Here is a 10827-nt window from a genome sequence, read left to right as displayed (position 1 = left end):
GTGTACAGTGTCTGTGTGTGTCAGTCTCAGGTGTGCAGTGTGTGTGTGTGTGTGTGTGTGTGTGTGTGTGTGTGTGTGTGTGTCTCAGGTGTGCAGCTCTCCACAGGTGCATTTCCCCCCTCCTCTCTGTATGCGTGACGTCACAGGGATGGGCAGGTCACGTGTTCGCGCCGCCGAGGGGAAACCTGTGGTTGAACGTCCGTGAAACGAGAGAAAGACGAAGAAGAAGAAGAAGAAGAAGAAGAAGAAGAGCAGCAGGACGGAAGCGAACAAGGTAAGTGAGCTAACTTACACACTATTTACCGCCGTCAGACTGAGACTTAATCGATGTGTGAAGTCAAGATATCGATCGGGACTCGATCACTGTCCGGACAGGGAACTTCTGTGTCGGGTAACTTCACGACATGTTCGCCAACAACACACCTCGAGAGAGTGTTGACCTGCTGCTGCCGCGGCGGGTAACGGAACTAGCTTAAAAACAACAACACGGACCGAAGTTTAACTGAGTTCCAGCCGTAAAACTGCTCACAGCTCACTGAAGACTTCACACGGAGACATTTAAAGGCTTTCAGCCGAACGGAACCTGCGGCTCGGAGCCAGCTGAGCGGTCCACAGGTTCGGTGTGTCGGGCCGCTGGTCCGGTTCAACACAGCTGGCGTGTTTCTGACAGTTTGACCCAACATGGTGGTTCAGAACTTCATCAACAGTTGTTAGAAGCACCATCTTTCCTCCTCTGTGCTCAGGACAGGTTAGAAAATACTCTGGATTCAAAGAACTACTCAAGTAAAAAGTACAGAAGTATCATCAGAATTCACTTAAAGTAGTAAAAGTAGTAAAATGTCTCCTGTGACTGATATCTGATCTGCTAGTGGAGCTAGTTTTTAATTTAATGCACAAATTTATAGTATTTTTCTCTATTTCTTCCTGTTTTGATAGATATCAGATCATATTTTTCTTTAGATATTCATATAAATAGTAGTAAACTATTTATAAAGAACTTTTCAAAGCTTATAAGCCAGTTTCCACTTAAAGAAAGGAGGTTAAGAGTTGATTTAATGATATAAGTTCCATCTTTACTACATAAAATACTCCACTGCAAGTAGAAGTTGTAGTAATTAAAGTAAAAGTACATGTTCTGCTCGAGTCGGAGCTAGTTTATAAATTTGATGCACAAATTGTTTTTCCCTAATCTTTGCTTTTTTTGTAAGATATTTGATCACATTTTTCTTTAATAGTCATATAAGTAGTAGTAAACTGTTTATAAAGCAATTACCACATAAATACAGTCTGTCAAGAGCTGATAGAAGTGATATTAGTACCATCTTTACTATATAAAATACTCCACTGCAGGTAGAAGTAGTAGCAATAAAAGTAAAAGTATTTGTCCTGCAGTAAAATGTCTCCTGTGACTGATGTGTTATTATATCTGACAGTATCTGCTGCTCCAGGTGGAGCTAGTTTTTAATTTAATGCACAAATTTACATTATTTTTCTCTATTTCTTCTTGTTTTGAAAGATATTAGATCATATTTTTCTTTAGATATTAAGAGCTGTATAACAATTGTATTTATAAAGCACTTTTCAAAGCTTATAAGCCAGTTTCCACTTAAATGAAGGAGGTTAAGAGTTGATTTAATGATATAAGTTCCATCTTTACTACATAAAATACTCCACTGCAAGTAAAAGTTGTAGTAATAAAAGTAAAAGTACATGTTCTGCAGTAAAATTTCTCCTGTGACTGATTAGTGATGTTATTTTTGCTTTTTTTTCGAAGATATTAGACCATATATTATAATCATGAAACAGTTTCCACACGGCAGGAGTCCGTCTGACTCAACATGGTGATGTGTTATTATGTTAAGAGTTGACTTATCTTTGCTTCTCTGTGAAAAGGCTCCACTGCAAGTAGAAGTTGTAGTAATTAAAGTAAAAGTACATGTTCTGCAGTAAAATGTCTCCTGTGACTGATGTGTTATTATATCTGACAGTATTTTCTGCTCGATGTGGAGCTAGTTTTTACATTTGATGCACAAATTTGCATTATTTTTCTCTAATCTTTGCTTTTTTCCTAAGAAAGTAATGCTAAGTAACCAGTAATTAAACCTATAATATGAGTAAAGTTGAGTAACTTTAGCCAACAATGTTTTTAATGTAAGTATTAAGTTACATAAAATAGAAATACTCCAGTAAAGCACCATAGATTTTACTTGCAGCTGTTTAAGTGCTAACGTAGCATGTAAGGATTATCTTTTCTCAGTTTTATGTGACTGTAAATTGAATATATTCCAACTGTTGGTTGGGCAGAAACATGAAGACGTCACTCTCAGCGGTGGTAAAAGTGTGATTTGGCTGACGTCCTTTTTTATTTTCGCGTGTGACACCTTCTCACGGTTGTTTGTGTTTCCAGGTGATTCCTCGGCTCGCTGCGCTCAGCGTTCATACCAGGTTTGCATTCTGACCTGCAAGCCAATGTAAGTCGAGTTGAGTGACTGCGTGTGAAAGAGGTATTCAAGCTCAGTTCATTTTCTCTTCTAACCCTCTCGAGATGACAGAAAAATGGGCTGTAAAGGGCTGAAGTGTTGTCAAGAATGTGTTTCTGTGCCGTCTGAAACAACAACAGCAGGAATATTTACGCTGCTCATTTGGTCGCAGCACAGAAACACATTCTTGACTCGGTTTGCATGGAGGACGCTGGGACAACATCTTCACTCATGAGGGCTTTTCTCTGGTGACCTCAGGTATTCAGGGGTTAAGCTTGAATTATTCCGTACCGACGTGCATGAATGGAGTTTCTCGAATGTCTGGTTTGAATTTCTGTGGAACTTGTCATTATCTTCTGGCTTCTCCTTTTTTTCATATTTCCTCTTTGTTTGTCTACTCAGTTCTCTTAATGATCGGAAGTAATGATGATATGATGAGAGCTGAAGTGATCACAGACACGATGTTCTCTAGTGTTTTAGAAAAACAATTTTTTTTGGCAGATTTCAAGCAAAAATGCAAACTTTGCTTCGATTTTCTGTTTTTTATATTATTTTAACTGGACGTTTGAGGACGAGACCTCGAGCTCTCAAGAAAATTGTGATTGATTGTTTGTTTGGTTAAAAACCCAACAAATATCCAACATCAGGGTTTTAATAGTTTAATTTAGTTTAATCATGTTCAAAATAATTTCAACATGATACATTTTTTGACCATATTATGCAGCCTTTCCATTTTCTGACAACTTATAGACCAACCAAACGTTTTATCAGTTAATCTGGAAAGTTATAATCAGATGAATTGATGATGGAAATCATCATTATTGATGGTGTTAAATATGAAATGTCATCATATGAGATGGTGATGAAATGTAAATCGAGCGATAGATTAGTTGGTTAAAAGACAATAAATTCTCAACAGATTAGTCTCATGTTGGTCTTTAATTGTCCTGTTTTGTCAAACAGTCCAAAACCCAAAGATGAAACATTTTTATTATTATTATAACACAGAAAATCAACAAATTGTCATATTTGAGCAACTGAACCCACATTTTTTTGGCATTTCTGCTTGAAAAATTGTCAGTTAATCATCAGAATAGCTGAAGATTTATTTATGTGTTGAGCACCTTCCATTGGATTAACCACCTAATTTAAACGATGCTGATTGAAACCGTGTGTGTGTGTGTGTGTGTCGTCAGGGACCATCACCATCCTCATGTCCTATGGAGGAGGCTTTTACGGACGCACTGAGCGCGTCCAGCAGGGACCCCACTATGACCAGGTCCCTCAGGGCTCTTTACCCCGAGCAGACTTTGACGATCTTCCGCCGCTGAGGGAGCAGAGAGCGCCGCGCCTCGCTCAGAGCTCTGACCCCCTCCCTCCTCCGCCTCTGCCGGACCAGCCTCCCGTGGGCCCCGAGTTCGATCCCAGCGGCAGCGAGGACAACGCGGACCCCGACCCTGACCCCGCCCTCGACATAAAACCTGTCCACCGCTTCATACCGGACTCCTGGAAGAACTTCTTCAGAGGGAGTAACCGCAGCAGCAACAAGCCCTGGTCCATGTCCGCCTCCTCTCAGAACAACAACAACAGCACCACCGAGGGGGTCCGCTGCTCGCCTCCAGCGTCTCCATCTCTCCCTGGATCGTACCGCGATCCTTATGGCGGCTCAGGCGGCAGCTACAACTCGCGTAAAGAGCTTCTGGAGCTACGAGACGCCCATGAGTCCGTGTCAGGGCGCACCTACCGCACAGGTCTGACCTACAGCGAGCGAGTGGAGGAGTACCATCAGCGCTACGCCTACATGAAGTCCTGGCCGGGGCTGCTGAGGATTCTGGGATGCGTGGAGCTCCTGCTGGGAGCAGCCGTGTTCGCCTGCGTCTGCGCCTACATCCACAAAGACAACGAGTGGTTCAACATGTTTGGATACTCGGCGCCTGGAGGAGCGTACGCAGGAGGTCTCTACGGTGGCGGCACAGGCGGGAGCTACTACACCGGCCCCAAGACCCCGTTCGTGTTGGTGGTGGCAGGACTGGCCTGGTTGGTGACGGTGATAGTGTTGGTGCTGGGGATGACCATGTACTACCGCACCATCCTGCTGGACTCCAGCTGGTGGCCTCTGACCGAGTTCACCATAAACCTGGCGCTGGCGGTGCTCTACCTGTCAGCAGGTGGGAAACACACACCTGAACGACAAACACACGTTTAATTTAAACCTTGTGGTGGTTTTAATCTCATTCCTCCAGACTGTTAGAAATGTCTTTAAGGTATTTGTGAGGAACTTTGTGACAGAACAGCACCAAACAAACTGGGCTGCAGTGTTATTTTTATTATTAATCATTTAATCCTTCATTTACTGTCAAAGAAAAGCAGCAAATACTCACATTTAAGAAGCAAATATTTGATGTGTTTACTTGAGAAACGACTGACACGATTGATCGATTTTCAGTCGTTGGCAAATACTTTTCTCTGGATCAGCCGACGGACTAATCGACTAATCGTTGCAGATGTAAAACTGAATGATTATAGTGTACAAAGCAAAAATCAGTTATTCCTGCAAAGTTACATTAAAAATGATCTGACATATTGTAAATGTTTCCTTTAAATCCAGGAACTTTCATTCTGCTCACTCTTGATAAAAATGTTAATATCTATTTAAACACGTTTCCTTTTTGTGCACCAGGCATCGTTTACGTCCGAGACACGACCCGCGGAGGCCTCTGCTCCTACCCGGTCTTCAACAACGGCATCAACGGAGCGTTCTGCAGAACGGAGGCGGGCCAGACTGCCGCCATCATCTTTCTGTTCGTCACCATGGTGGTTTATCTGATCGGAGCCATGGTTTGTCTCAAGCTGTGGAGACATGAAGCTGCTCGCAGGTACCGGGAGAACTACATCCGAGAGGTGAGATCTCAGCCAGATGTGTTTCAAAATCACTCCATGATTCCTCTTCAGCTTAAAGGATTATTTCAACATGATCTTTCACTGTGAGAACAAACACGTTCACCCACACAGACTGTAATCCAACACCAAACCAGGTGATTTGCACACAGGCTTCCAGCTGAGGTGGAGAGGGTGGAGCCACTACCTGTGTGGAGGACGGGAGGTGCACACTGTCTGGTTTATAACGTGTTATAATGGGATTATCGTGTCTGAAAACGATGAGAGATTAGCTCCAAAATGTTTCCAACAAACCCAGAAAAATCTTTAGTCTTCTTCAGCGTTGTGTTTAGTTTGGTCACCTGTCAGAGAGCGACGTGTGACTAAACATTACTTCTGTTAACCTTTGTCCGTCAGTAGCTGTTTTGCAATGAAGACAAAATCTCCCATGATGCCTAGCTGGTTATTCAACCCTTCACAGTTTCTCCTTTTAGAAACTGTGGGGTAAAAAGTACATGTACATCCAAAATAGCAGCAGTTTTTATGCTAAGCTAAGCTAACCTAAGTCATGTTGACTGCAGAGACGTCAGAGTGCTGTCAGTCTTCTCATCTGTCTCAATACAGAAAGGCAAAATGTTGGACTATCCCTTCATATTAAATCATCATCATCAGCTTCATGTCAGCTGGATTGTGTTTATGTCTTGCAGATGCAGATGCATCCCTCCGAGCTCCGAGCTTCACAGTCCGTGGTAAGTTTCCTGCGATGCTGTTAGATGTAAATAACACGTCTGCAGCGTCGTGCCCACATCAGCTTCTTCTGTGTCTACAGGTGGTTCCAGATTCGGCTCCTGCAGTCAAACTCTCAGAACAGGTCCAGGGATCCTCGGTGGTTCCGATCCACGCTGCTCCCAAAGCCGTCCCGCCAAAGGTTCTGCAGGGAGCGATACCATCGGGACACATCCCAAAACCTGTAATTCTGCCGGATTACATCGCGTAAGGAAGCACGATACAGATACCTGACAGATACGTTTCACTCGCTAGATCGTAGCGTTTCTTGCACTCAGGTGTGCAGAAAAAAATCATCGGTTATCAAATCCCTACGATATACTTGATGGTTTGTTTTGTTTCATTTGGTGTTTAGATGCTTTTAAAGTTGTGACAGTGAAATATTCAAATATATAATTTTGTCCAACCAACAGTCAGAAACCTCAAAGAGATTCAGTTTGATATCACAGAAACTTCCTCCACCTGTAGTTGATGACGGCATGCGTGTGTTGCCATAGTTACCAAACACTTTGCATGAACATTTACATGTCGTCTTATAAGACCGCTTCCTCATCTGCTCATCTAACCCATCATAAAATCTTGTGGCTCGTCTGTTTGTTTGCATGTGTTAAAGAAGTACTATAAAGTAATCTGATAAACTGCCTCCATTTTAAAACCTGCCGCCTACGTTACCTGCAGCCCAGCCGCTGAGTGACATCACTGACGGCAATTTACCAGTTTACATGCAGCTACAAAAGGCTTAAACTACTTTTTTTCCCTGCAGTCGTGCTCACCAAGATATTTAAACGCAATTTAATGTGTGAAATTGGTGGAGTTACCCTTTAAATGAACTGCACTTAAAGGGAAAAGTGAGTTTAAGACTAAAGAACGATGACGTGTTGTTGACTACGTCCTCCCTCTCTGCAGTAAGTACCCGACGATCCGGTCAGACGAGGAGCGGGACCAGTACCGGGCCGTGTTTAACGACCAGTACGCAGAGTACAAGGAGCTGCACTCGGAGATGCAGGCCACCCTCAAGAAGTTCGACGAGATGGACGCCATGATGCGCAGTCTGCCTCAGCACCCCACCAGCCAGATGGTGATTGGTTACACACATGATGACATAATCATGATGTCATGATGATACTTTGTTTACGTATTATATTCGACCTTTTATTATATTTTTTGGTTATCGTATTATTTCCGTTTCGGAACAAGCTGAAACCAGGAAGAGTTTTTTTCTCAGACATAAAGATGAAAAGTTTCAAATTAAATGATGTTTTAAAGAAACAGAAGAGAGACACAACGTGCACCACCTCCACCCTGTCAGAGCTCACTGGATCTCCTCCGTCAGTCTGACGCTGCGTCTCATTCCCTCACTGAACGCCGGGGAAACATTTTGGAGACTGATGGCTTGTCTGGAATGATGAAGGCAGTGTTTTTGTTTTAAAATCGTGTCTCATTTCCCCCCCATCATCTGACTTCCTCTGTTTACACTTCCTGCTTCCCGCTGAACTTCCCCTCCACCCTCAAATTCCTTCACTGCTCCGTCCAGACGGCTGATGTAACAGCGTCATTACATTCGTTAGATTGCTGTATTTTAATCTCTGTCTTCTTTTGCAGGAGGTTGATCGCATCAACAGAATCCTTCAGGACTACCAGAGGAAGAAAAATGTGAGTCTTGTTGTTTTGCATAAACTGCTGCTCGTGTTTATTAAACTAGAGGAGCTGCAGATTGTTTTGCTTTCTCTTCCAGGTTCAATATTCTCATTTTAAACATTCAGCTGAGCTCCACACAGCATGTTCCCTTTAATAATACAGTAGTCATCTATGTAACTGCTCCTGAACAGTCGAAGTAAAACATTAAGATTGTTTTGTGTGAAAATAAACCTCGGATGTTTCTGCTCCATCGCACCAGGACCCGACGTTCCTGGAGAAGAAGGAGCGCTGCGAGTACCTGAAGAGCAAACTGTCGCACATCAAGCAGAAGATCCAGGAGTACGATAAAGTCATGGAGTGGAACGACGGATACAGCTAAACTCACTCTGGAGAGAAAAAAAAAAGACTTGACCACAAACACAGACCTGTTCCTGACAGCGAGGCAGTAAATGGTGGTGAAACTAACGGGTGAAGAAGACCACAGCAGCAGAAGCGGATCTGCAACCTGCTGCGTCTTTAATATCTGTACAGCTGTGGTCGAACGTCTCTCAGCAGATTTGTGCGTCTGCGTTTTTTGAAGCCCACACACAGAAGCAAACTGTGTTTTAAACACTAAAGAAAGGATATTTAGGGAAATGACTAAGATGGCCCTGAAACTACGTTCAGGAGCCGGTTAGCTTAGCTTAGCACAAAGACTGGAAGCGGGGGGAAACAGCTAGCCAAAGTCAGCCACCGAGTGCTTCCAGAATTCACTTACTGACATGAAAAATGAACACTAACTTTTTTTAATAGGCACTTTTTGAAATTAGAAATAGAGATAATCTGACACTCAACCTGAGAATGAACATGTTTACAGACCTCTGACTCGGTGACAGCTGACAGTGTCATGATCTGGAGTAGATTTGGCAGCTTTGTCGGAAGCAGCGACGTTCACCGTTTTGTGAAACACGTGATTGTATAAAGGAAGTTACATGACCTCAGGAACACATACACATACATAGAACTGTTGTTGTTAAACAGTTTGTTTCTAAATGATTTACATTCGTTTTATTTGCATTTTACACAGTGCCCCAACTTTTGGGGTGGTGAGAGAAGAAGTTCACCAAAAAAAATGTGTCATTATCTAAAAAGTCAGGTGAAGTTTCGTCGCTCCAGAAATGTTTTGTGGACAGTGTGTCAATATAATCTACATTTAAAAGTACTGACGTTAAAACAAACTCTAAGAACCAAAAGTAAAAGAAGTCTTGACCTGTTTAAGAATAATTCACGTCATATATTCTCCCTTGTTTCCAGTCGTTATGCTAAGCTAAGCTAACTGTCTCTTGTCTCCTGGTTACAAGCTTCATATTTAAACTAAATGAGGGATTTCCTCCCTAAAACATGAAACTCTTCCTTTGTAAAACGGTCTGAATATGCAAATAACTCTGTAACGTGTGTGATACTGTGACTCTGATTGTAGCCGAAGCTTTAACACTTAATTTCACAAACAACACTGGCGTCCGACCGAGACTGCGTGCAGAAAAATCAAAGTTTTTATTTTCAGAGTTTATCTTTCTGTAACATCCTTCCAGTCTGAAACAAAAAAACACTTATCGGATGAATCTCCTGTCGCTGGTCTCTCGACCTGCTGTGATGATTTTTTTTTGTTTGTTTGTTTAATTGCACACTTTTTTATATTTGCCTCAATCTGGAAATATGCACATGCTGTAGTTTTTAAATGTTGTATGTACGTTATGTATATGTTGTAACACTGTTCTAGCATTTCACAGATTAAACATTTTGTACTTTTATCTTCACTTAAACATCCAAAGTGCCTGAATATCTCTGTTGACCTCCTGGTTGGATCATCAGGTTTTACATTCCTCTTGTGTTATCAAGTAAAACTGTAAATATGTTGCTGTAAACGTCCGTATGCTTTCATAATTTAAGTGATGGATTGGTGCTTTTTCTGTCCTCAGTACACTTCTGGTTTTTCTTTGCTTTATTCAGCCTGCAGCGCTAAAAGTTTCTTTTACTGGTAAAAGGAAGCGTGCTTTGTTTAAATCAGCAGAATGAAGTTAAGAGAGGAAAACAAAACCAGCGGTCGCTCGTCTGGTTGATGGAAAAGGAAGTGACATTTTTGTTTTCACGTCACTCTGGATGCAAAAATGTTATAAAACATTAATTTTTCTACTTTTAAATGTGAAGATTTTCTTCTTTTTCATGGTCATTTAATAATAAACTATGTTTGGGAACTAAATGTATTTATTTGTTGTCTTTTTATAGATCGAACTGAACGGACTGAGCAAGAAAATAATGTTATTTACACGTTTTTGTCGATGTATAAATCTCTAAAACTTACAGAATCTTGTAAAAAGTTACCAAGCCAGTAAAAAAATAGGAAGTAACAAGAAATGTTTACTTGAATGTTACTTAAAACTTTATACTTTTCCTTTAATCTCCATCGTTTGCTGTCAAAGGCAAAAAAGAAAAGAGATAATTTTTTTCTACACGAGTCAGTTGAAAATTAAAATGTATTTATGGACCAAAGTTATTGTTTGGTCACATTAAAACATTTAACTGAGTATATTTTTAATAAGTATTTTCTCCACCTCCCGGCCTCTATATAACAATTAAATAATAATAACAGTTAATTAACAGTATTATTAAGAAAAGAATTCACCATAAATTTGACTTGTCTGATGAGCTTTAACTACATTTTGTCCCTTCCAGGCCTCCGTAAGGCAATAAAAGAGTTATTTAAATTTAAAAAAAGAAAACATATTAAGTTTAATAATGAATTATAACTGTTTGTGGGATATTTTGGGACATTTTTGACCCTTCCAGGACTCTGTACTTCAGCAATAAAAGTATTTCTGAGATACAAAGACAAATTAACTATTGTGCGGGAGAGAACAATGACACCTCCGGGCTTCCATATATCATTTTATTACATTTTTGTCACTTTCTGAGCTCCAGAATTAAATAAAAGTATTTTTCAGATGTTAAACAAATATTAAGTTGAATAATAGATTATAATTATTTGTTAATTATTATTGATTATTGA

General features: G+C 40.9%; 1 protein-coding gene across 3 annotated transcripts; it reads left to right on the top strand.

Moving 5' to 3' along the window:
• The first annotated feature begins 135 nt into the window (after positions 1-135).
• Positions 136-10024, top strand: marveld2a (MARVEL domain containing 2a). Of its 3 annotated transcripts, none has more exons than XM_037117368.1 (9): positions 136-274; positions 2408-2504; positions 3677-4648; positions 5161-5381; positions 6065-6106; positions 6187-6350; positions 7050-7221; positions 7746-7796; positions 8041-10024. In XM_037117368.1, exons 3-9 carry the CDS (start codon positions 3694-3696, stop codon positions 8158-8160), a joined length of 1725 nt encoding a protein of 574 aa, XP_036973263.1. In that variant the 5' UTR covers positions 136-274; positions 2408-2504; positions 3677-3693; the 3' UTR covers positions 8161-10024. The 3 variants fall into 3 exon arrangements, with proteins under 3 accessions (XP_036973263.1, XP_036973262.1, XP_036973264.1); XM_037117367.1 differs by having other exon boundaries at positions 137-274; positions 2408-2471; XM_037117369.1 differs by lacking the exon at positions 136-274 and adding an exon at positions 301-748 and having other exon boundaries at positions 2408-2471.
• The last annotated feature ends 803 nt before the right edge of the window (positions 10025-10827 follow it).

The sequence above is a fragment of the Acanthopagrus latus genome, chromosome 12 (genome assembly GCF_904848185.1).
Source record: "Acanthopagrus latus isolate v.2019 chromosome 12, fAcaLat1.1, whole genome shotgun sequence".
Lineage (NCBI taxonomy): Eukaryota > Metazoa > Chordata > Actinopteri > Spariformes > Sparidae > Acanthopagrus > Acanthopagrus latus.
This window is presented reverse-complemented; position numbering and strand designations above follow the sequence as displayed.

Excerpts from the sequence above, each read along its gene's own strand:
- marveld2a (XM_037117368.1), top strand. The coding sequence starts at position 3,694 with ATGTCCTATGGAGGAGGCTTTTACGGACGCACTGAGCGCGTCCAGCAG. Across the intron at positions 4,649-5,160 it reads GGTGCTCTACCTGTCAGCAG|GCATCGTTTACGTCCGAGAC; the intron begins GTGGGAAACACA and ends TTTGTGCACCAG. Across the intron at positions 6,107-6,186 it reads TCCGAGCTTCACAGTCCGTG|GTGGTTCCAGATTCGGCTCC; the intron begins GTAAGTTTCCTG and ends CTGTGTCTACAG.